At 35.5% G+C, this 27,605-nt stretch overlaps 1 protein-coding gene across 4 annotated transcripts in view; it reads left to right on the forward strand.

Moving 5' to 3' along the window:
- MOB1B (MOB kinase activator 1B) overlaps window positions 1–27,605 on the forward strand; it is a 73,032-nt gene that overhangs the window by 20,441 nt on the left and 24,986 nt on the right. For 2 of the 4 annotated variants that reach the window (XM_081303963.1, XM_081303961.1), the window contains exons 2-3: window positions 7,299–7,366; window positions 24,391–24,557. In XM_081303963.1, the coding sequence (XP_081160089.1) occupies window positions 7,347–7,366; window positions 24,391–24,557 (187 nt within the window). In that variant the 5' untranslated portion in view covers window positions 7,299–7,346. Of the gene's footprint in view, window positions 1–7,298; window positions 7,434–24,390; window positions 24,558–27,605 lie in introns of those variants that run through there. The other 2 variants (XM_081303964.1, XM_081303962.1) reach the window with 2 other exon arrangements.

Genomic DNA, 27,605 nt, shown 5'->3' on the forward strand with positions numbered 1-27,605 from the left:
AGTTTTACTTTTTGGTTATTTTCCTCCCCCTTTACTGAGATACCTCCTGCTGTTAGTTTTGGGCACTATTTTTCAATTCCTCTTCTTGTAGTGTTTTGCTCAAAATGCTTTGCAGAGCTGGTTTTCTTGCTGCGAATTCTTTTAGCTTTTGTTTATCGTGAAAGATTTTAATTTCATTGTCAAATTTGAAGCTCAGTTTTGCTGGATACAGTATTCTTGGTTGGAATCCATTATTTTTCAGCGTTTGAAATACATTGTTCCAGGATCTTCTTGCTTTCAAAGTCTGTGATGAGAAATCGGTCGTTAACCTAATTGGTTTACCCCTGAATGTAATCTGCCTCTTTTCTCTCGTAGCTTTTAATATTCTCTCCTTGTTCTGTACGTTGGCTATCTTCATAGGAAGGATAGCATCTTCAACAAATGGTGCTGGGAAAATTGGAAATCCATATGCAACAAAATGAAATTGAATCCCTTTCTCTTGCCATCCACAAAAATTAACTCAAAATGGATCAGGGAGCTAGATATCAAATCAGAGACACTGCGTCTGATAGAAGAAAAAGTTGGCTACGATCTACATATTGTGGGGTCGGGCTCCAAATTCCTTAATAGGACACCCATAGCCCAAGAGTTAATAACAAGAATAAACAAATGGGACTTACTTAAACTAAAAAGTTTTTTCTCAGCAAGAGAAACAATAAAAGAGGTAAATAGAGAGCCTACATCCTGGGAACAAATTTTTACCCCCCACACCTCAGATAGAGCCCTAATATCCAGAGTATACAAAGAACTCAAAATGTACAAAGAACTCAAAAAATTAAACAATAAGATGACAAATAACCCAATCAACAAATGGGCCAAGGACCTGAACAGACACTTCTCAGAGGAGGACATACAGTCAATCAACAAGTACATGAAAAAATGCTCACCATCTCTAGCAATCAGAGAAATGCAAATCAAAACCACCCTAAGATACCATCTCACTCCAGTAAGATTGGCAGCCATTATGAAGTCAAACAACAATAAGTGTTGGCGGGGATGTGGGGAAAAGGGTACACTTGTACACTGCTGGTGGGGCTGCAAAATGGTGAGGCCAATTTGGAAAGCAGTATGGAGATTCCTGGGAAAGCTGGGAATGGATCCACCATTTGACCCAGCTATCGCACTTCTCGGACTATTCCCTGAGGACCTTAAAAGAGCGCACTATAGGGATACGGCTGCATCAATGATTATAGCGGCACAATTCACAATAGCTAGACTGTGGAACCAACCTAGATGCCCCTCAATAGATGAATGGATAAAAAAAATGTGGCATCTATACACACTGGAGTATTATGCAGCACTAAGAAATGACAAAATCATAGAATTTGCAGGGAAATGGATGGCATTAGAGCAGATTATGCTAAGCGAAGCTAGCCAAGCCCTAAAAAACAAATGCCAAATGTCTGCTTTGATATAAAGAGAGCAACTAAGAACAGAACAGGAAGGAAGAGCATGAGGAAAAGACTACAGTAAACAAAGACGAATGGGGGGAGAGAAAGGGAGAGAGAAGGGAAAGCATATGGAAATGGTAGGAGACCTTCAATGATACATAAAATCATAAGAGGTTATGAGGGGCAAGGGGGAGGGAAAAAAAGGGAGAGAATTGAACAACAGCAGAGGAGGTAGAGAGGGAAGATGGGAGGGGAGGGGAGGGGAGGGGGGATTGTAGGGGATAGGAAAGGTAGCAGAATACAACAGTCACTAATATGGCATTATGTAAAAATGTGAATATGTAACAGATGTGATTCTGCAATCTGTATTTGGGGTGAAAATGGGAGTTCAAAACCCAATTTGAGTCAAATGTATGAAAGATGATATATCATGAGCTATGTAATGCTTTAAATAATCAATAAAAAAATTTTTTTGGGATTGAACTCAGGAGCACTTAACCATTGAGCTCCATCCCCTCTCCTTTAAAAAATTTTTTTTTTTTTAGTTGTAGATGGACACAATACCTTTATTTTTATTTCGTTTTTATTTTTATGTGGTGCCCGGAGATCAAATCCAGTGCCTCACACATGCTAGGCAAGCGCTCAACCACTGAGTCACAACCTAACCCCCAGCCCTTTATTTATTTTTTATTTTGACATGGGCCTTGCTAAGTTGGTAAAGCTGGCCTTGAACTTGGATTCTCCTGCCTTAGGCTCCTGAGTCCCTGGGTAACACACATGTGCCACTGTGCCCAGCTTATTTATGTACTTTTTAATTAACTGAAGAGTGTCATAGAAGAGTGACCTATCTATGAGTAAGACCTGGGTTTCAGAGTCATTGGTTTGTCTCTGATATGGGACCTTGGGCATATGACATAATTCCTTAGCTTCAGTTTCCTCTGTATACTGGCGAAAGGAATGCTTACTCTGTTAGGTCAATGTGTGCATTGAATGACAATAATGTTTTATTAAATGAAAGCATTTAATAAAACAAAGAGTCCTGTGTAAACACTGTCATCATCCTTGCTTGTGAAATTCCCAAGCCTACTTCTGAACTTTTTCACACTTCAAATTTTGTTTAGCTGTCTTATGAACACTTAGCATTATTGCATAATGCATGAAACATTTTTGGACACCTCCTATGTGTAAAGTCAAGGGCCAGGTACTAGTGGAGGTGGGGGTGGGGAGAAAGTAGGGCTTCAGAAATAAGTAAGATGTGATCTCTGTCTTTGAGAATCTTAAAATGAAGACCAGCATGTTATGTGGATGAACTTTTTTGTTTTTAATTTTTAAAAACTTTTGTAGTTGTAGGTGGACAGCATGCCTTTGTTTTATTTGTTTATTTTTATGCCGTGCTAAGTATCGAACCAAGTAGCTCTGCTACTGAGCTATAGCCTCAACCCCTGAACAAACTGTTTTGAATAGTTGTTTTAATTCACTAGTTTCAAGCTCACCTTTGGTGGCTAAAGATCCTTGATGTTTCACACAAATGTACAAACTTCTGAATTAGATGTATATGTTCAGTAGTTGCAGCCAATATTGATAATAGTCATAAAAATGTGTATAGTATATTAATTTATTCAAAACAGGAGGAATTTTGCAGATTTGTGCTTCTGTATTTTTAGGTAGAGACAGTTTTTATTGGGTGGGTTCAAGGGCCTATTTTGCTTGTTCTTGGTGCTGCTGCCACTGCTGCTTATCTCTAGCACTGAGGTTTTTTTTTTTTTTTTTTTTTTCCCTCCTTAAATAAGGATAGGAGGTGGCTGAATCCTTTGAACCACCCCCTTCCTTCAGTTCATTTGGGCTTTTCAGGAATGGGCTGAAAATGTTTGGCCAAACTCCAGGCAGAGGACCTCCATATTGTTTGCTTACCACTCACTCCAGCCTCATCTGTGCCTTTGTACAATGACTTACCTCTGTAACTGTATTCAGCTATTTTATTTGCATTTTTTTCAACTTGAATTTCTCCAAAGACAGCCTGCCTTTGTAAATGCTATTCCTATTATTCTAGCTAGACTGCTTTTCTCCTCATACCCATTTTTTTAGTTTAGGATCCAACTCTTTTCCTGGCCTGTATCCCCTTCAGTTTGTTAGATACCATTTCCATGCTCTTCATAGTCCTTATTATATCCTTTTTTGAAAAGATAACTGTGATCCCTGTTCTGTGGTTCCCTTGAAGTTGCAAAAACTATTTGTTTTTTACTTAAAAAAATTTTTTTGTTGTTGTTGTGCTGGGGATGGGACCTAGGGCCTCACACATGCTAGGCAGATGCTGTACCACTAAGCTACCTCCCCAACCCTTAATACTGTTTGTTTTTAATTGTTACCTTGTAGCATAGTGGCTAGTATATATACCACCAAAAAAAAAAACCCAGTTTTTTAAACAAATCAATAATTTCATTTTTTTCATGGCAGAAGGTGGGGGTGTGACTGATTTGTTGTTGTTCTGATTAATTTTCCCTCATAAAGATTTTAGGGAAAATATAAAAAGGTGGCTACTGTGCACAGAAAGATTTGGAACATCTGTTTATTGGGCCACTATCACACATTTTCTTAATACCTTTATTTATTTATTTTTATGTGGTGCTGAGGATCCAACCCAGTGCCTCACACACATTCTAGGCAAGCGCTCTGACACTGAGCTACAATTCTAGCTCCTATTACACAATTTTTTAGAGACCTCATAGACTTTTGTTTCCTTCCTTATTTCCTATAGTATGTACTAGGGATGGAGTGGAGGATTGTGTTAGGTAGAGTTCAGGGACACCAGGATAGTGGAGGCAGGGTATAAGAAGGATGCCACTGGAGGACAGGATAGGGGAGACAGTCATATAGTCATGTTCCTGTTTAGGATAAGTCCCATTACCATGATGGCTCCCACCCCTGAGAACTTATCACCATAACAACTCTTGCCTACAGCTTCAGTATTTTAAAATGACTAACAGGGGTAAATTGGACATTCTAATTAGGTTTTCTAAAGTAACCAATAGGAGAAAATTGCAAATAATCTAATCAGGTATCCTAAGGTAACCAATGGGGGCAAATGGGGTAAGGTCTTTAATCAGGTCAGTATAAGGAAGAAACTGCTTCACAGCTCAACATATAAGACATTTTATTTCCAGACATCAGAGCCTTGAACCCCTCATCTCTTGCTCAGCCCATTCCACTCTACCTTACGGAGTGCTATTTCTACTTTTACCTTCAATAAATCTGTACTTTGCCTGTTACTTGTGTGTGCCTTGCCCAATTCTTTGGGCCACCAAGGACTTGGGATCCCAACTAGACACCCTGATGATAACAGGGTACTTTACCACTTAGCTATATCCATAGCCATTTTTATTTTTCATTTTGAGATAGTGTCATGCCTGGCATAGAGACCTTTTAAGAATTAGCATGTGTCAGGTGTATGATTACTCTCTACCCCATAAATTGTGTTCCCGATACTAGTGAAGTAGTGCTCATTTCCCTGCATCCTTACCAGCATTGTACCACTAAGAAAACAATCATAAACTTCTTGGATTTTTTTTTTTTGTAATATTTTTTTAGTTGTAGATGGACACAATATCTTTATTTATTTATTTTTTTGTGGTGCTGAGGATTGAACCCAGTGCCTCACATGTGCAAGGCAGGTACTCTATCATTGAGCCCCAGCCCCAGTCCATTGGACTTTTTTTTTTCTTTTTCTTTTTTGTGGTGCTAATGATTAAACCCTGGATCTTGCACATACAAGGCAAGTGCCCTACCACTGAGCTATATCCTGAGCCCTGGACAATTTAATACAAGCTTTTCCAAGGATATTCACCCCCCCCCCCCGCCCCTGCCACTCCGTACCAGGGATGGAATACAGGGTGCTCTCCCACTGAGTTATACCCCCAGCCCTTTTTATTTTGAGACAGGGTCTCCCTAGGTTGCTGAGGTGTTTGCTGAGGTACTGAGACTGGCCTTATACTTATGATCCTCCTGCCTCAGCCTCCCTGATTGATCATTGGGATTATAGGCCTGTGCCACCATTCCCAGCTTGTTCGCCTATATTTCTAATGGCATAGTAAGGGAAATTGCAGCCTTTGTCATTACTCCTTCCTTGGTTCCTTCCCTCTCCCTTTTATGCATGCTAATCACTCTATCACTGAACTGCATTCCCAGTCCCTTCTTCTATTTTAAAAGGAGAAAAATATATGCTAACATTTGGAATGAAGCTCTTTAATAAATGAAATTAACAATTTCATTTAAAAATGAAGTCATGTGACAGGTAGAGGGTAGAATATAATTTGAAAATCCTTTGTCTATAAATGTGTTTTACAGTTAAAAAAAGAAGTTTAAAATAACTTAGAAAATGTTTCTTTTTTTTTTTTTCTAAGATCGGCAAGTAATATAAGACTATTTTTTACAAAGTGAGATATTTGATTCAAATTGTATTTCTTTTTTTTTTTTTTTTTTTTTGCAGGGGGCGTGGGGGGGCAGGATGCTGGGGGTTGAACCTAGGCCCTTGAGCATACTATGCATGTGATTCACCACCTAGCTATTTCCCCTGCAGCCTTATATTGGATTTCTTTTTTTAAAAAATTTTATTTATTCTAATTTGTTACATATGATAGCAGAATGTATTATAATTCATATTACACATATAGAACACAATTTTTCGTGTCTCTGGTTGTACACAAAGTATAGTTACACCATTTGTGTCTTCATTCATGTTGTCATTCATGATGTCCATCTCATTCCACTGTCTTTCCTACCCCCATGCCCTCTCCTTTCCCCTCCCACCCCTTTGCCCTATCTAGTGTTCCTCTGATCCTCCAGTGCTCTGCCTCCAAACCTCATCATGAATCAGTTATATTGGATTTCTTATTATCTTTCTGATATTTAATTCAGGAAATAAACTGATAATTTAATGCAAATAATAAACATGTTTGGGAGGCAGATGACATTTGTAGCTATAATAATTATGTATAGATTATGTTTGTCTTTTTTTTCCCCTCTGTATTCTAGTGTGTGTGTGTGTATGTGTATTTGTGTGGGTGGGTGGGTGTGGTAGTGAGGGGATTGGGTGGGTCAGATTGAACCCAGGGCCTCACACATGCTAGGCAACCTGTCTATCACTGAGCTATACCAGCCTTGGCGTAGGAGTTAAAGCTGTTTTTCACTTATTGTCTTGTATTTATTGCTTTTCTCATAGGGTCTGATTAGAAAGCTATGCCACGTTTTTTCTTTCTGGATTATTATTATTTTTTAAAATATTTATTTTTTATTTGTAGTTGGACACAACACCTTTATTTCACTTGTTTATTTTTGTACGTGGTGCTGAGGATTGAATCCAGGGTCTCGCACGTGGGATGCGAGCGCTCTACTGCTGAGCCACAACCCCAGCCCCTCTGGATTATTTTAAGGTGGAAAATTTTTTTCCCAGTCACTCCTAAAGTATGAGTAAACTGTGATGTTCAGTTGCTTTTGCTTGTGAAGAGTGTGCATGTATGGTATGTTCATTGTTTTTGAGCATTTATAAATGGAACTATTATAAGCATAAGTTTATGTTAGGGCAACCTAGAATACTCTTTATCAATAAATATATGCAAACCCCTGCTAGCCTCATGAACTTATGCCTTTAAAATTAAAAAAATATATATATAAAGGTATATATATATATATATTTTTTTTTTTTTTGAACCCAGGACCTTGAGTATATAAGCACACTTTCACTGAGCTACACCTCCAGCCCCTGTTCTTTACAGCATTAAAAAAAAAAAAAGTTTATTTATTTTTTGCAGTACTGGGGGTTAAACCCTTGAGTGCTCTATTACTAAATGCTTTTTATTTTTTATTTTGAGACAGGATCTCCCTAAATTGTGATCGAACTTGTGATCCTCCTGACTTGGCCTCATGAGTTGCTGGAATTACAGGTGTGAGTCACCATGCCCAGCTCAAGTATTCTGATGATTTGCAGTTGTTCACATGTCTGGATTCTGGGTAGGCTCTTATAAGTCAGGCTTAAAAAAATAGAGCTTAGAATTTAGGTAGTTTCAGTATAGATTTTATTGCAAAGTCATTGTACTTTTTGTCCTTGTTTTTCTTATTCGTAAAATAAGGGTTATAATTTGGCAACCTATATAGTCTTTCTGATATTTAGGTGTTAAGATTTATGGTGACTCGTGGAATTGGTAAGAATATGATCAAACTTCTGGATAAATTGTTTACTTTTAGTCATTTTTGGAGTTTCAAAAGATTGTATTCCAACCTTTTTGTTTTTAGGTCAATCATTTGAAGCTCTGGGGTCCTGTGATTTTTTTTTTTTAGGTATTTTCTATTATTTTGCAGTTGCTTATTTAAAATGTAAACTACTTAGATATAACTTAGCTTGTCTGTGGAACAAGTTGCTAGTTACCGAAAGATATGGTACAAATATATTTACCTGATATTAGTTATTGAGAACTGTCAGTGTACCTTTGGTATTCTGTATCTCTACATACTATTTAATTTCCAGAACCATCTGCATGGTAAATGATATTTCTTGGCAATTAGAACAACTAAATAGCTTACCTAAAGTCACATAACTTCTACCAGACAATCAGTTCTAATCCAGGTTACCAAACTGCAAAAATCAACCTTTTTTGAGAAGGTGGGGGGATTCATATGAAATAAATAATGCTTGAGTTAAATAATAACAATGCATGGAATTCCCCCCCCTCCCCCCACCGTACTGGGATTAAACTCAGGGTGATACATCCAGCCCTTTTTATTTTTATTTTGAGACAGGTTTTCTCTAAGTTGCCCAGGCTGGCCTTGAACTTTTGATTCTCTTGCTTCAGCCTACTGAATAGCTGGGAGTATAGGTGTGTGCCACCATGCCTGGTACCATCTTTTGATTAAGCATTCATTTTTTTTTTAAAGTTAAATTTTCAAATTTTAAAAATTATTCTTATTTTGTCAGAATTACACATTACATGGTTTAATTTAGAATCAAATAGTTCTGTAAGGCTTTTGATAAAAGCAACCTCCTCTTTTTCTATTTCCTAGAGCCTCTTTGAATCCTTTTACTTGATTGTTTCGATATTTGATTTCATATATTAAAAATAACATGTTTATATTGTTACTTCTTGATTTCCTCATTTTGGGGCATTAACTATTGAATTTTGTGAAAGAAATGTATATTTTACCTCATCCTTACTACCAAATCTCACGTTCATAATATGTCCCATCCTACTACCTTCTCAATATACTTAGTACTAAATAAACACTGTGGATAGTTGAGCTGCGTACTATGTTGTAATTTTGTTTTTCCTTTTCAGAACAACTTTATGTTAATTTTGGAATAGTTTTATTTAATTTTTTATGTAGTCATTCCCCAAAACTTGCCCCAGTTAACCTTCAAATACATTGAGATTATTTTACTTTATCTTTTTTTTTTTTTTTTTTTTTAGGTACCAGGGATTGATCCCAGGACCACTTAACCAATGACCAACATACCCAGCACCATTTATTTTTTATTTAGAGACAGGGCCTCACTTGAGTTGCTTAAGGCCTTGCTAAATTGCTGAGACTGGTTTTGAAATTGCAGTCCTCCTGCCTTAGCCTCTAAGCTGCGCTGGGATTACACTGTGTGCCACCACACTGAGCTCACTTTATTTTCTGGAACATATTTCTGTGGAGCTTTCTGGTTTTCTCTGTTCTATATTGGTTGATATTATCTAGTCCTGCTGCATTGCTGTCAGTTTTGAAATTTCCCTTTACCTTCATCCTAGAATTCTCCCTGCATAGTTCTTGAGTTAGATTTCTTATCTTTTGGATTCATGTCTTCTTCTTTGATTTACTCCTTTTAGTGTGGCAGATCAAAAAATGTTTTGAACCTTTATATATTTATAAGTTTATTCTGTGTCCATACTTGATTGGTATCAGCAAAGGCCATTAGAATTCTAGATTGGAACTAATTTTCCCATATAATTTAGTTTTCTTTTGTCTAAAGTTCAAGTTCTCTTTTTTGTTGAGAATTCTAAATGCCTTTCTGGTTTCTGATACTGTATGAAACTTTTTTAAAATTTAATTTTAAGATCTTTACATTCATTTCTTAAAATTTCATAATGGCATTTTCTGGTATGGATCTATTTTCATCCACTGTGTTTGGTGGGTTCTCCTTGAGGCTATAGGATATTTTTAGTTCTTGGAAAATTCCTGATTTGTTTCTTTGATTCAAAAATATTTTCTGTTTTCTCTGTTATATCTTTGTGAATTCCCTATAACCTACTTATTGATTGGATCTCTTGGATTGGTCCTTCATTTTCTTTTCTATCTTTTTGACCACCAGTATTCTGGTAGACTACTTCAGTTTTATTTCCTATTCCTTTTATTTTATTTCTGCTACCTTTTAAAAATTTTGAGAGTCCTATTTAAATTCTCTTTTTCATATAATATCATATTATTTCTTGAAGCAAAAATAATTTTTATTGCTGAGGATATTATTATTATTATTATTATTTAATATTTATTTTTTAGTTGTAGTTGGACACAATGCCTTTATTTCATTTATTTATTTTTATGTGGTGCTGAGGATCGAACCCAGGGTCCTGCACGTGCCAGACGAGCGCTCTACCGCTGAGCCATAACCCCAGCCCCTGCTGAGGATATTATTGATTTTTTTTTTTTTTTTTTTTTGTATAGTTTGTCCTCCAGTTGCTTTGTTCTGTCAATTTTGGTGTGATCTCATGTAGAAGCTTCCTTCAAGTGTCTGGCAATCTTTTTGCATTTCTGCTTTTATTTATAAGCAGGATAACTAAAAAACCAATTGGATCTCTGCATTGAAGTGTATGGAAGGCATAGGCATGTCAGTGTCAGCTTTGCTGAAGGGCAGTATGGCTAGGCTGTTTCCTTGCGGAACTCCTGGTATTTCTTTCCAGGATTTTAATTTTACATCTGGTATGGTTACATTTGCCAGAAAAAGCTTTTCTGCTCTTTGTTTAGAGGTTGTTATCCTGGCTGCAAAGTTTTTGGGGTCCTGATTGTGGGGAAAAGACAGGGGTCTCAACATTGATTATTCAAACTCGCTTTTCAGTATTATGTGTGATGTGTGTGCCTTGCCTGCAAGTTGACCTGTGTCTCCCAAGCCAGAGACATGTTTGACCTCTCCACAGAATAAATCTTGAGTTTCTAGTCTTTTCTTAGGGTAAGGTTAGTATAGAACCCTTTTGTGTGGGTATCAAGTGTGTCTGGGGATGTAACTGCTTCTGCTGCTTTTTGGGCGGGCAGTACTGGGGTTTGAATTCAGGATCTTTGCATATGCAAATGCTTTATCACTGAGCTACACGTGAGATAGAGTCTTGCTAAGTTGCCCAAAATGGCCCCAAACTTGTGATTCTCCTGCTTTAGCCTCCTATGTAGCTGGAATTACAGGCATGTACCACCTCACCTAGTTTTTACTGCGTCTTAAACAGGCTGTTGAAAGTCTTATTTCATCTTGACTCTCATTTCTGGAGTATTCTACTTCTATAGGTACTACTAATTCCTGAAAATTTTATGGGAGTTATGATATAAATTAAGTTGTTTCTAACTTTAGCATTAGAATTAGGTTTTCTTAGATACATTATGCAATTATTCATCTTTATAATTTCCAAAACTTTATTATTGTCTCCTCTTTTATTCTTTATTTTTAGGGGAAAAATTTTTTTTTTTTTTAATGTACTGAGGATTGAACCCAGGGTGCTTAACCACTGAGCTACATCCCTATTCCTTTTTTCTTTTTAAAAGTTTTTCTTTTTAGTCATATAGGACAGTAGAATCTATTTTGATATGTCTATACAAACATTGAATATATCCTATTCTAATTTGTTTTCTAGTCTTGCGAATGTACATGATGGGGAGATTCACTGTGGTGTATTCATAAACATACATAGTAAAGTTATGTCAGATTCATTCCACTGTCTTTTATTTCTGTGTTCATTCCCCATTGTCTATTCCACGGAACTTCTATTCTTCCCCTTCCTTCCTCCTTGTTGTGGGTTAGCATCCACTTACATCAGGAAGAATATTTGACCTTTGGTCTTTGGGATTGACTTATTTTCACTTAGCATGATAGTCTCCAGATTCATACATTTAGTGGCAAATCCATAATTTCATTCTTCTATATGGCTGAGTAATATTCCATTTGTGACACGAACCATATTTTTTTCTTCATCCATTCATCTGTTGAAGGGCATCTTGGTTGGTTCCATAGGTTAGCTATTGTGAATTAAGATGTTATAAACATTGATGTGGCTGCATTATTGTAGTATGCTCATTTTAACTCGTTTGGGTACATACAAAGGAGTGGGATAACTGGGTAAAATGGTGGTTCCATTCCAAGTTTTCTGAGGAATGTAGATACTGCTTTCCAGGGAGGTTACACCAATTTGCAGTCCCTCCAGAATGTATGAATGTATTCTTTTCTCCACATCCTTGCCAACATTTATTGATACTTGTATTCTCGGTAATTGCCCCTATTAGCTGTTGTAGTCGTCATTGTGTATAGTGTCATCCTTCATGTCCTCCCCCCCCCCCCCCCCATACTTTTTTAAGTTGCTGAGGCTGGCTTTGAATTTGCAATCCTTCTGCCTCAGCCTCCCAAATTCCTGGGATTACAGGTGTGCGCTACTGCACCAGGCAGATTATGATTTCTTTTTAAATTTTTCTTTTTTAGTTGTGGTTGGACACAATACCTTTATTTTATTTATTTATTTTTATGTGGTGCTGAGGATTGAACCCAGCGCCTTGCACGTGCTAGGCGTGTACTCCACTGCTGAGCCACAACCCCAGCCCCAGATTATGGTTTTTTAAAAATTCACTTTATTGGCTACTTTTAGTAAGGAGTGAGAGGCTAATATATATTTCAGCCCACCATCTTTAACTTTTTAGCCATTGTTCTCAAAAGTTTTCTTATAAGTACTAATCTATTTTTATTTTATTACCATGTTCTGTTAAGCATTCACAACTGTGTCATGTCTAAATGCAAAGAAATTATGTCGTTGTGTTGACCTACTTTGTTTTTTGAATTGTCTTTGCTCTGAATTTGTCTGCTGTGTGTTAACAGTGAGTCTAAAAATCTTTTTTTTTCAACTAACATTTCCACAGTTCAAGAATTTTTTACAAGAAAACGGAATATCTTTTATGCTTCACAGTTTGCCAGTGTTTAACATGGCAATATTAGATAGCCTAGAGGATTAAAGATCTGTTTGTCATCATTGTTATCAGTTAAATGTCAGTTAAAAGTCTGATTTTAGGTAGGTGAATAATTTTTCTTTTGTTTTATTTCCAGATTAATAATAAAAAGTATTAGGCCTAAGGTTGGGGATGTGGCTCAAGCGGTAATGCTCTCGCCTGGTGTGTGCAGTGCGCTGGGTTCGATCCTCAGCACCACATAAAATAAAGATGTTGTGTCCATGGAAAACTAAAAAATAAATATTAAAAAAATTTTCTCTCTCTCTCTCCTCTCTCTCTTTCTCTCAAAAAAAAAAAAGTATTAGGCCATTAAAATGTTAATGAACCTTTAAAAGTATCCAAGCTTTGCATTTGGAATTTAGTTAACTAAATTGTATAGTATTTTGTTTGAAGTTTAACTGCAGTAGTAGATATTTATTGCTACATGTATGTATGTTCTCTTAATTTGTTCTTGGTTATCAGATCTCTCCCTGACTATTTTGTTTCTTAACAGACTATTTTGATATTCCACATGCCCTTTTAGATATGAAATGTCTCAGTACTGTGGTTTAATAGATATGAAATGTCTCAGTACTATGGTTTAATTTCTAGTTACCTCTCATGGAATTTCTCCCTGTCCCCTTTTTATTCCCTTCTGTCCTTTTTAAGATTATAGCATTTCTCTTTAGTGTGTCTTTCTTTTGGTCAGAAGATAGTTTAGTCCCTTTCATGCAAAACTAACTGTTGAAGTCACAGACTGCTTGGTATTTTCCATTTTATCATATGTTTAAGTTAGATTGATATACTTAATCTGTCAGAAGAATGGATAATTTTAAATTAGTCCTATAATAAGAATTTTGTTCCTGAATTTCTTAAAGCTCTTGATTAGAATATTTTAATAGTTGTATAAAGCATTGGTAAATTTTAGAACTTAATTATTACTTATCAGTATTCAATGATCTTTTATACTAATCTGATTTTACTTCAGAAGATTTGCTGTATAGCAAATTTAAGTCTTTAATGTCTTTGACCTTTATTAATTGGTTAAACTTTAACGCCAAATCAGGAATGACCCCTATTTTTTTTTAACTCTTAAAAAAAAAGTCAGCTGCATTTGAAATCTAATCAACTGCTTTTGAATTGGATTTGTAAGAGAAAATGATTTTTTTAAAAATGTTTAAATTCTAATTAATCATACATGACAGTAGAATGCATTTTGACACATCATACATATATGGAGTATAACTTCTCATTGTCTGGTTGTACATGATGTAGAGTTATATAGGTCATGTAATCATGTATGCATGTTAGGGTAATAATGTCCGATTCATTCTGCTATCATTCCTATCCCCATGCCCCCTCCCCCCACTTTGCTCTGTCTAGTCCAAAACCCCATCCCCCATTGTGAATTAGCATGGAGTATCAGAGAAAACATTCTCTGCCTTTGGTTCTTTGGGATTGGCTTATTTTGCTTTAGCATAATATTGTAGAAGAAAATTATTTCAACTTTTATATTCACATTGCCAATATTTTTTATGTAACTGCCATTTAATAAAAGAAATAAGAATATCTTCTAGGGGGGCTGGGGTTGTGGTTCAGTGGTCGAGCGCTCACCTAACATGTGGCACCACATAAAAATAAACAAAATAAAGGTATTGTGTACAATTAAAAAATAAATATTAAAAAATATATTATGGGGGGCTGGGGATGTGGCTCAAGCGGTAGCGCGCTCGCCTGGCATGCGTGCGGCCTGGGTTCGATCCTCAGCACCACATACAAAGATGTTGTGTCCGCCGAGAACTAAAAAAAATAAATATTAAAAATTCTCCTCTCTCTCTCTCCTCTCTCTCACTCTCTCTTTAAAAAAAAAAAATATATATATATATATATATATATTATGGGATAGTATCTATTTTTATTGGCATCAGCATTATTTCTTTGTTTTTTAAAAAATATTAATCCAGTGAATTTATTATAAATGAAGATAGTACAGATTATTTAATGAATATGATCAAAACTTTCTGCTATCACTGTTTAATAGAAAAATTAATAGGAAATTTTTAAAAAAGAATAAACTATAGAGTATAACCTACTGTGAGTGTTTTCATTGAATAAAAAAATCTGAGGGCTGGAGTTGTGGCTCAGTGGCAGAGCACTTGCCTAGCGTTTGAGGTACTGGGTTTGATTCTCAGCACAATAAATAAATGAATGAATAAATGAGTGAATGTCCAACAATTAAAAAAAAAATTAAAATAAAAGCAAAAATATCTGAACTTATTTGTCATGAATTTAAGAGTATGATTTTATCTGAAACATACGTCTATAGGATTAGAAAATAAATGTGGAGCTCAGAATATTTAGGGAGAAAATTAATGTTTTCATGATAGCTTTAGAGAGGGAAGATCTTCTTTGGCTACATTTATGAATTAGGTTTCAGCACTTGCCTGAATTCCTGTATGCAAAATATTGTTTTTTATGTCTCTAAAGAGAAAGTCCATACTGTCTTTCATATTATCAAAGGCTCAAATACACTAAGAATTTGAGACCAAGAGGTTAGTAATGAAAAAAATTATTGTATAAATGTTTGAGCATTGTGGGACTTCCATATTATGTAGCTTAGAGATGTGTCTAAGGAGTTTACTGCTGTAAGTTATTTTTAATTTTATTGTATTCAGATATGATCTACATATAATGAAATGCTCAAGTCTTAAATATATAGTTTGATTGGTTGAAACAAACATACACTTGTGTAACCCACACATGTTTTAAGGTCTAGAATATTTCATTCACCTCAGAAAGTACTTTTAACTTAAAAATAAAACCAAGGGGCATTCCTTTTGGGTCTTTGTATAATATAAGCGTACATTTCTACTTCACAAAGTTCTAAACATTCCATTAACTAAATTAGTAGTTTAGCTTTTATGGAGGAGGAACAAGTAGTCCTAGCTCCTGCTGCTTGCACTTGTTGCTAGTTTTTTTCTTTTTGCTACTGGCCACAGAGCTGTTTTAATGATGATTTTTTATTTTATTTTATTATTTTGGTACTTCAGATTGAACCCAGGGCTTTCTACTTCTGAGTTATATCCCCAGCTTTTAAAATTTTTTATTTTGAGACAGTCTCTCCCTAAGTTTCAGAGACTGACTTAGAACTTGGGGTCTTCTTCCCTTAGTCTCTCTGGTAGCTGGGATTATAGGCTTGCACCACTGTGACCAGCTACAGTGATCATTTAGATGAGCAAGGAATTGGGATGGCACTTACTTACTCAACTCCTAGGTCCTTAAAGAGAATAGCTCACATCAGTTTCATGTCATTTCTTTCTTTTTCTTTTCTTTTTTTTTGGCCTTATTCAAGATTGAACACAGGGCTTTGTGCATGCTAGGCAAGCCTCTTACCACTGAGGTATATCCCCAGCTTTTTAATTTTTATTTTAAGACAAGATCTTGCTGATTTTCCCAGGCTGCCCTTAAACTTGTGATCCTCTTACTCTCCTAAATGACTGGAATTACAGGAGTGTGCCTCTGTGCTTGGCTCCTATCCATTATTATAGTTAACTCTGTTCTCCACTTAAAGAGATTAATAAACATCTGCTATAAGATAGTGAAACAGCTTTAATAAACTTTCTTAAAGCTAGATTAGTTCAAGGTAACTTTTTAAAATCAACAATTATTGATCATTTATTACATTCCAAAGTAGCTTCTGAAAAAAATACACAAATAGATTGATAGGACCTGCCCCTAAATAATACATAGTGGTAGGAGAGACAGTTGAGGCTACCATACAATTTTCATTGTTAGATAAATATAGTAATAGAAGATTCTTTAGAATATAACAGTGCCTAATAGAGGAAGATTGTTATTTTTTTAGGGGATCCAAAGGTATTTTTCTCTGAGAATGTATCAAAGCAGGTTTATGTGATGAAAATTGAGAGAATCAGTTATATCACGCTCTACATTCCAATTTTCCTTCTTGTAGTACCAGTAGTGAGCCTTTAAATTCATAAGAGACTAATCCAGATTCTAGGGACCCTCTTGAGAAAAATGAATAAAAATTAAAGTAGAAATTAGATAGAAAGTGAACATTTATAACGAGAAAAATCACAAGTTTCAAATTTAATAAAGCCAACGAAGTTACTACATTGCAGCTTGAATGATCTTTTCCCACTGTTGTTATCGTTTGTTTTTTTTTTTTGCAGACACAACATCTTTGTTTGTATATGGTGCTGAGGATCGAACTCGGGCCGCACGCATGCCAGGCGAGCACACTACTGCTTGAGCCACATCCCCAGCCCCAATTATTGTTTATTTTAATTTTTAGTTTTGTTTTGCAGAATTGGGGATTGAACCCAAGGGTGCTGTACTACCAAGCTCATGCCCAGGCTTTTTTTTTTTTTTTTTTTTTTTTAAATTTTGAGACAGGGTCTTGCTAAGTTGCTCAGCTGGCCTTGAACTGAGATCTTCCTGCTTCAGCCTCCCAAGTTGTTGGGGTTACAGGTTTTCGCCAACATGCCTGGCTATCAACCACTTTTTATTTACCCATTTATCAGTTGATGAACACTTGAGTTGTTTCTACATTTTGTTTATTCTGAATAAACAAAACATTGGTTTTTAGTTGCCATGAACATTAATGTATAAGTTTGTTTTTTTTTTTAATATTTATTTTTTTAGTTATAGGTGGGCAGAATATCTTGTTTTATTTTTATGTGGTGCTGAGGATCGAACCCAGTGCCTCATGCATGCTAGGTGAGTTTTCTACCTCTGAGCCACAACACCAGCCCCAAGTAAATTTTTTTTTTAAATGTGAACATTTAAAAAAATTTTTTTGGGGGGGGAATATACCCAGTAATTGCTCATTCTCCTGTCTGAACCCCTGTACATTTACTGTCTCTTATTTTTGCTAGAATATTTGGATTCCTAGTATGTCGACTTTTTTAACTAACTCATTCACTTAGCAATATTAAGTGAAGTATTACGTCTTTTTGTGACTTGCTCATTTCTTTTTATTACTGAACAGAACCATTGTATGAGCGTGCTACAGTTTAACTCTTCTTGTATAAGGGTATTTGAGTTGCTTACAGTTTTGGTGATTATGATTAAAGCTGCTGTAAATATCCGTGTGCAAATTTTTGCATGGATTTAGGTTTTCAAATGAAATGCTTACTAGATTGAATGGAAAGATTATGTGTAACTTTGTAATATACTGCCAAAGTGTTTTCTAGCTTTGCATCCTTATTGAAAGGAAAGTGACCACAACCCTCAGGCGACCAAGAGATTTTTATTGCAGCAGTGTAAAAGAGGAGAAAAAGAGTGGGAAAGAGAGAAGAAGGAGGGAGAGCAAAGAGAGAGAAGAGGAGAGGAGAGAGTGAGAGGGAGAGCGAAAGCAAAAGAAAGACCAAGAGCAAGAGAGAGAGAGAGAGCAAGAGCGAGGGGCCCGGTAGGAGGGAGTTTTTTATAGTCCAAATTTAATGGGGTCTCTGGATCTGCAAGCTGCTTTGTTGGTGTACAGTGATTGGATCATACAGTAGTGTCATCTTCTGCCTTCAGGCAGACAGGAATGGCAGGGGCTAGATGTGGGTTTCCCTTGCACCAGACAGGTGGGGGTCGAGTAGTCAGCCTTGAGTGGGGTTGAGTGTTCAGACTTGACACAAACAGGTTTTAAAGGACCAGACAGAGAGGGGTTTGAGTTCGTGGGTTAGCCTCATTCGTTCAGCCTGCCCTGCACCTAACACTTGTCAGCATTGGTATGGTCAGTTTTGGATTATAGCCATTTTAATAGGTGTGTTGTAATATGTCATTGTTTTAATTTGTAATTCCCGATGACAAATGATGGGGTGAGCATTTTTTCATGTTCTTATTTACCATCTGTATATCTTTGAGGGAGTTTATCTTTTTTGCCCATTTTTTCATTGGGTTGTTTTCTTTTTCTTTTTTTTTTATATTGGTTCTTTTTAATTATACATGACAATAGAGCATTTTAACATTATTATAAAAGTATGGAATGTAGCTTGTCTAATTCAGTCTCCAGTATCTCCCTCTTCCCTTCTCCCACTCCTTACTCCCTTTCCTTTACTCTCTTGTTCTTTCTGACATTTACTGTAAGATTTTTTTAAAATTAATTTCTGTGGATGTACACAAGATGAGATTCTTTGGTGTGTATTCATATACATACATAGGAAAGTTATGTCAGATTCATTGTACTATCTTCTTTCTCTTTTCCCATCCCCCCTCCCTTCTCTTCATTCCCCTTTGATATTCCACTGAACAACTACTTTTTTTTTTCTTGCCCCCTTCTGCCTTATAGTGGATTAGCTTCCACATATCAGAAAAAACATTTTATCTTTAGTTTTTTTTAATATTTGTATTTTAGTTGTATTGGATACAATACATTTATTTTATTTATTTATTTTTATGTGGTGCTGAGGATCGAATTCAGGGCCTCACACATGCTAAGCGAGTCGTCTACCGCTGAGCCACAATCCCAGTCCCTTGACATTTAGTTTTTTGAGATTGTGTTATTTCACTTAGCATGATAGTCTCCAGATCCATCTATTTAATGGCAAAAGTCATAAAGTCATTCTTCTTCATGGCTAACTAATACTCTATTTTGTGTATAAATACCACCTTTTCTTTTCATATTTTTGGAGCAGGGATTGAACCCAGGGGCACTTGACCACTGAGCCACATTCTCAGACCTATTTTGTATTTTATTTAGAGATAGGGTCTCACTGAGTTGCTTAGCACCTCACAATTGCTGAGGCTGGCTTTGAACTTGCAATCCTCCTGTCTCAGCCTTCCCAGCTGCTGGGATTACTATTACAGATGTGTGCCATCGCGCCCAGCACCACATTTTCTTTATTGATTCATCTGTTGAAGGGCACCTAGGTTGGCTCCATAGGTTGTTTTTCTTGTTACTGAATTTTAAGAGCTTTTTGTATATTTTGAATACAAGTCTTTTATCATATACTATATGTGGTTTACAGAGATTTTTCTGCTGGTCTGTGGCTTGTCTTTTTTTTAATATTTATTTTTTACTTGTAGTTGGACACAATACCTTTATTTATTTATTTATTTATTTATTTATTTATTTATTTATTTATTTATTTAATGTGGTGCTGCAGATCGAACCCAGTACCTCACGTAATAACCACTGAACCACAACAGCAACCCCTTAATATATCTTTAGAATCTCAAAGGGGAAATAAATAATGTTGAAATTTGAAAAGGTAAATCATATTGGAAGAGCATAAGAGAAATGTGTTTAAAACTGTTACTAGGACTGAATTCTTTTTTTTTTTTTTTTTTTTTGAGACAGGTTCTCACAAGGTTGCTTATGCAGGCTTCGAACTTGCAATCCTGCTTTAGCCTCTAAACTGCTGGGATTACAGGTGTGCACTATTGCGCCTGGCAGGACCGAGATCTTTACTAGATAAACCACCCCCCAATTTTTTTGCCTTCAAATAAGCGTAAGTGGATCAGGGAAAACAAACCTGAATATATAGCATGTTTATTTAGAAAGTGATTGCTTCAGGGCTGGGGATGTGGCTCAAGCAGTAGCGCGCTCGCCTGGGATGCGTGCGGCCCGGGTTCGATCCTCAGCACCACATACCAACAAAGATGTTGTGTCCGCCGAAAACTAAAAAATAAATATTAAAAATTCTCTCTCTCTCTCTCTCTCTCTCTCTCTCTTTAAAAAAAAAAAAAGTGATTGCTTCAGGATAATTCCAAAAACTATTAACCTGGCACTCCTTTTTTTTTTTTTTTTTTTAAAGAAAGAGTGAGAGAGAGAATTTTAATATTTATTTTTTAGTATTCGGCGAACACAACATCTTAGTTTTTTGTATGTGGTGCTGAGGATCGAACCCGGGCCGCACGCATGCTAGGCGAGCGCGCTACCGCTTGAGCCACATCCCCAGCCCCCTGGCACTCCTTATATATAGTGATTGCATTATTCATATTTCATTCAGAAAGTTCTAAATTCTTTGGATTCTGTGTTGGGGGCTGAAAAGAGAAATTAGCAATCTAATTCCTGTCCCCCTAAATAAGCTGCTCTAGGACTTGTTATTGGAATTTTAAAAGGGTGTAATTTACTTGGGGGAAGAATAAGCATGATACAAAGTTTAAAAGTGTACGTGCCCTTTAGCACCCCAAGTCTAGGAATTTATCCTGCATCTGCAGAATTGTTTGCAGTAGCAAATGACTAGAAACAACATAGATGTTTATTATTAGAGGACTAATTAAACCATGATATATCCATGTAAGAAATAGTTATAAAATCTGAAGGAATTTAGAAGGAATATGGTAGATTTACTTACACCTTAGTATACAACAATCTTCTAGATATATTAAGTTAAAAACACTATTTAGTATATATACTACAGTATGGCTACAATAGTGTAATAGCCAGTGAACATTCTTATGCTTGTATAGGCATGGACTCTACAGAGATACATAGGATACTGGAAACTGTGATTTCTTCTGGGAGTGGAGTGAAAGGGCAACTTTTTTGAAAATTTATTTGAAGGTTTACATTTATATATCTTAAAATGCTATGTGAGATACATGCCTTTTGCCATACATTGTTACTATAAGAACTTGCATTTATTGATGGACTTTTGTGTCCATACTTTGCTGTTTGTGCTTTTGAATTTAAGGGCTTTTATCATTGGTCTTTAGAGGTGGGAATGAGGAGCAATATTGATCACCTCTTCCAGTGTAGGGTAGATTCTGGTAGGAGAAGCTGCAGATAAGAATTGAGTAAAATGTCTAATAATAGTTTTTAAAAAGAATATCTTAAAAGTATTGAAGTTAGGATATTCTGCCTGAATTAATCATAAAAGTCAGATTTCCCCTCTAGATGGGAGGGAATTAGGTAGAGGACTTATTTTGGAGGTATGAATATATGTAGAAACAGGACAGAAAAGAAAGAATTAGGAGTCTGCAAGGAACTAAAAACATTTTATAAAACATCTCTAAATTATACTATTTTGTACAAAGTCATTTTCCAGACTTTTAAAAAACAAAACAAAACAAAAATTGAAGAGCAGGTGATAATTTTTGGTTTCCTATGTAACAGAGGAAGAAAATAGCAAAATGAAGAAATAGACCTTCATTTTCTTGATTTCCAATATAGCCCTGAGCTTATTCTGAGGTCACTTGAATCTTGATGCAAGTGAGCGTAAGGAAGAGTACACACACATATACACAAAACAGAATTTTTTAAAAAAATCTGCTTTGAACTTGATATATGAAAAGCTATTTGTTTTCATATTATGGTTATATTTTTCCCCATCTATTCTTAGTGGATAGGGGTGGGATTGGGTGCTGAATCTAGCTTTGTATATTGCCTTATTATTTCTTTTCTTTCTTTTTTTGAGTTATTTTGATTTCAGAAAAGGGAAGGTAATGAAAATACTAATAGTTGCATAGTATTTTACAGTTTTAAAAGCTTTTCATGGGGCTGGATTTGTGGCTCAGTGGTAGAGTGCTTGCCTAGCACATGAGAGGCACTGGGTTCAATCCTCAGCACCACATAAAAATAAATAAATAAAATAAAGGTATTGTGACCAACTACAATTAAAAAAGAAAACTATTTTTAAAAAAGCTTTTCACATGTTATTTTTTCACTTTTGCTACTTTTCTATTATACAGGTATTGGCGATGTTTTGTTATTTTTATTAGGCTTTCACTGTTAAAGATAGGTAATTTGCCAGAGATAATATAGCCTTATATGTGTCAATGCTGGGCTTCATAAAATCAGTCTCAGATTATTTTCTTCCTTTCTTTCTACCAAAATATAAAATCTTATGAGGTAGACTGGTAAAAGATTTACTCCAAGAGAGGGGCATTGATCAAAAAACATTCTGAAACCTAAAACTTGAGGACAGAGAGATTTGATTAGTAGAGGGTTTGGGGGGCAGATGAGCCTCTGACCTGCCTGAGTACTGGCATAGCTGATGTCTTTGAGGTTCTTGGGTACTATTTATAATAACTCTTTTCAGGGTTGCTTGTCACATCTTTAGTTGCCGGATCCAAGCCATCCAAGTGGTGAGTTAATTAAAGGGAGTACAGTTAAGGTTTATATCACATTAGTCATAGGAAAGATTTTTTTTGTAATTGATCACACATAAATTAGTAAAGTATCTTTTATAAAATGGACTGGTGAAGTACATTTGTTTATATAAATTAACTAACTAAATTTAGGGTTTTTCATACTAAATTTGATGAAAGGAGAGAACGAGGAGGAAGATGAAATAAGCCTCAAGCTTGGAAGGCTTAATTATATTTATATATCCCTTGGTATCCATTAAGATTGGGCCCAGGATCCCTCTCAGATACAAAATTGCAGATGGTTAAGTTTCTTTTATTAAAATGGTATAATATTTGCATATAACCTGTCTACATCCACATATATACTTTTTAAAAAAATAATATTAGTTTTTATTTATTTTGTATGTGTGGTGCTGAGGAGTGAACCCAGTGCCTCACACATGCACTCTACCAGGCAAGCACTCTACCACTGAGCTACAACCCCAGCCTAATATACTTTAATCTCTAGAGTATTTATAATATCTGATACAATGTAAGTGCTGTGTAAATAACTGTTATGCTGTGTTGTTTAGATAATAATGGCAAAAAAATGTGTCTTTACATGTTCAGTACAGATGGAATTTTTCTCAAGTATTTTCTTTTTTCTTTTCTTTCTTTTAATACCTTTATTTCACTTATTTATTTTTATGTGGTGCTGAGGCTCGAACCCAGGGTCTCACATGTGAGAGGCGAGCGCTCTACCACTGAGCCACAACCCCAGCCCCTCAAGTATTTTCAATTGTTTGGTTAAATTCACAGATGCAGAAACCATGGATATGATGTGCCGATTCTATGTATATGTATACATACATGCACTATGTGTGTGTCTAGATACACATTCAGAAATTTGAGCAAACAAGCCATACTGATATTTAGTTACTTAACCCTTTAGCCAGAGCTCTGCATTAAGATGGTGGCTGATGCTTTCTATAGTTGGGTAGAAAAATATTTAGCTTTTTTTCTTTGCTCTAGAATTTTTGTGTTTTATTGATATAAAATTGCATATTTATGCTTCTTATAAGAAGGAAACAAATTTGTATTAGAATGAGAGAATTGGAGATGAAAAAGGAATAAAACGAGTACAGATTATCATGGAAGTACTTTTTCTGTTTTTATAGATTGCAGTCTGTAATCCTGAGTCACTAATTTATTGTGAGTAGCTGAGTTGTAGTTAAAAGGTCTTTTCCTCCTTGGGAGTTAGATTATGGAATGTAGAGAAAATTTGTTGCTATTTTAAGTAGAGAACATATTATTTACAGCAGTTTTATTGCCATTATTTAATGTGGCTGATATAAGTTTAGGTCTAATGCTGAGTGGGGAGGGAAGCTAAGGGATATTTGCTGTTAATTTGTGGATGTGGATGTTTAAGATCACTTTCTTTTTGGTACCAGGGATTGAACTCAGGGGCACTCAACCACTGAGCCATATCCCCAGCCCTGTATTATATTTTATTTAGAGACAGGGTCTCACTGAGTTGCTTAGCTCCTTGCTTTTGCTGAGGCTAGTTTGAACTTTCGATCCTCCTTTCTCAGCCTCCCAAGTTGCTGGGATTATAGATGTGCGCCACTGTGCCCGGCAACCTCTATTATTTTTGTCCAGTAATACAGGGTACTAGACTGTATTGAAGGTCTTGCCTTGAATATTGAAGTGTCTTTTTTTCTTTCTTTTTTTCTTTTCATAGTGGTAGTCGCTCTTCCAAAACTTTTAAACCAAAGAAGAACATCCCAGAGGGGTCTCACCAGTATGAGCTCTTAAAGCATGCAGAAGCCACACTTGGCAGTGGCAACCTCAGAATGGCTGTCATGCTTCCTGAGGGGGAAGATCTAAATGAATGGGTTGCAGTTAACAGTAAGTAGCCTCTCTATTTCTCAGTAGACTCTGAATTAGGTTTTAAGCCTCACTGCAGGTGAATATTGAAGTACTATCTATTCTAAGCTCTAGTTAGCAATCTGTTAAATGGTAGAGTTAAAATATGTATCTCTAGAATTTCATAGCCTATACTTTAATCATTATGGTAAATTTCTTCCCTCAGTAGCATACTGTTGTCTTGACTAAATTCTACTTATTTTTTTCCTCCCCCACCTTTTTTTGGTATGTTTGTGTTATTGGGGATTAACCCAGGTTGCTCTACCCCCAGCCACTTCCCTTTTTTTAAGATATGTTTATTTTAGTTGTAAATGTACCTTTATTTTATTTATTTATATGTGGTACTAAGATCTGAACCTAGGGCCTCATACATCTAGGCAAGCATTCTACCACTGAGCAACAACCCCAGCCCCATTTAACCCCAGTCTTTTAAAAATTATTTATTGATTTTTGGTATCAGGGATTAAACCCAGGGATGCTTAACTACTGAGCTACATCCCAGCCCTTTTTATTTTTTATTTTGAGACAAGGTCTTGCTAAGTCACTTAGGGCCTTGCTAAGTTACTGAGGATATCCTCAAACTTATGATCCTCCTGCTGCAGCCTCCTGAGCCACTGGGATTACAGGTGTGTGCAACTATGCCAGGCACCTTTTTTATTTTTTATTTTGAGACAGAATTGCTAAGTTGCTGAGACTAGCGTTGAATTTGCAATTTTTTCACCTCAGCCTCTGGAGTTGTTGGCATTATAGGCATGTAGCCTGTACTTATTTTGATTATAGTCCAGTAGTGATATTGTGAAATTAGTATAAGATATTCTTAAGTTCTAGGAAGAAAAAAACATGTAAATAAAAAGTAAATATACTCTTGGGAATTAAACCAGAGAGAATTGGGGATTAAAAGGTCCAGGGTTTTTTAGCATTAGTGAAATAGTTTTTATAATTGAAGAAAATTTATGTGAATTGAGTAAAAATAAAATGAGATTTAGTTAAAAGCATACACTGAATGTTTAGGCCTTATTTATTTAATTTATTTACTTTTGGTGGGGGGCGTTTGGTGCTGGGGTATTAAACTCAGTACTAGCGCTGTACCCTGAGCCACTCCCCCAGCCAATGTCCAGGCTTTAATTAAGGAAAAGTAAAACACTATTTTTCTTATAATAATTAATGGTATCTTAATATAATTTAAAATGTCATGTTATTTATATATTATGCTGCCACTAATTAATAACATATAGGAAACAGGTATTTTATTGGCATGTCTTAAAACCTTATTGCAACAACATTTGGATAAGAACTATATTATTATAATGTGATCACAGATGATATTCAGAATAAATTTCCAATATGTATACATTCTTTTTTTGTACATTGGGGCCTTTGTACCATTTATTTGAGAGTTCACTTACTAATTTTTAAAATGCAAGGATGGGTACATAGAACTTCTGTATAAAAGATTCCCACTTTTAAGGATAAAGGCAAATAATCATTTTCTGTCTGTATTGTCTCTTTGTCTCAGTTGTCACAATTATCTATAGTATTGAAATGTCTAGAACTTTGATTCAAACTTTTAAAATTTCACAGATATTCCACACTTCTGTTCTAGCTCGACAAAAATTACTTTGGACTAATACATTAGAACATCTGCTTAGAACACAATTCTGTTTTGTAAATACAGTATTTGATTGAAATATTGGACTCTAACATTTTCCTTATTAATACTAATCCTCTGAAATTATGCTTGATTGGGTTACCAGGGTTTGAGACTGAAGAGGTATTTCCACTCATTCATTGACAGTGATTAAGTAAACATTTTGAGTGCATAGTAAAGGGAATTGTTGATAAGATTGACATCTTAATGGCCTTTTGACTTCAGTACATTTGTCAAATGAAGATAAATGGTAAGAGATGGGAAATTTTTACAAATTTAATGGCTAGTCTAAGAATCAGAAACCAGAGCCTGATTTGAAAATTCTGCTAGTAGAAAGAAAAGGGAATGATAATTTTTAAAGAAGATAGGAAGAAGGTTCAGTGTTCTGGGAAAAGCAAGGTGCATAAATTATAAATAAATTATTTGTCACAGAATTCTGAGGCCAAATCTTGGTTTGGGAGGAAACTAACACTATTTTTTAGTACTCTATGATTCATCCAATTTTGAAGGTAAGTAATTGAGGTTCAGGGAGATTAAGTAACTCAACTGTAAGTATAGGAGTTGGACTCAAACCTGTCTGTCTTATTTCAAAAGCCATGAATTCTTCTCTATTCACGTGGAGGAGAATTTAAAAATTACTATTACAGAGTAATAATTTGCTATTACTTAGTAGATCTTGGCATATGGAGGAATAGAGCAGGGGAAAAAAAAAAAACTCTTAGAATTTTAGTGTAATAGTCCTGCTCTACTTTCTTCAATATTTAAGTTGGATTTCTTTTTTATGTGGTGCTGAGGATCGAACCCAGTATTTCACATGTGTGAGTTAAGTGCTTTACCACTGAGCCACAACCCCAGCCCTAAGTTAGATTTTTTTTTTTTTAAAGTCACCTTTTCCTTTGGCTGCTCTAGAAAGTCTGGGTTTAAAAAGCATGATGCTGTTCATGTAAAATTAATAATATGACAAAGATCTTAGAATTATATAAGTAAGAGGGAACAGAGGCTGAGTTAAGTCACCATGTTCAGTGTTTGTCATTAAACATATGAGTAAATGCTTTTTTTCTGCCTGAGATATTTGAAAAGAGATATTATCCTAGGAGTACAGGCAATAGATTATTGAAGTCTGGCTGGAAAAGATGTAGGTTATTGGAACATTCTTTATGCTTTCTTTGAGTTAATTTGCAGCAAGTCTTTACTGATTGCTTTGTATCAAAGAAGGGACACACTGAGGGGAAGCTGTTTGCTTCCATAATTTATACTCCTTTATGAAAAACTCAAGTGATATCTCTTTACTATACACTGTAAACTCAATAGGACAAGGAATAGAGTCAGTTTTATTCCTCACTGTATTCTTAGAGGCCAGCATATTTTTTAGGACTTGTAGG

This window comes from Spermophilus citellus (genome assembly GCF_964194105.1).
Source record: "Spermophilus citellus genome assembly, chromosome: 8".
Taxonomy (NCBI): Eukaryota; Metazoa; Chordata; class Mammalia; order Rodentia; family Sciuridae; genus Spermophilus; species Spermophilus citellus.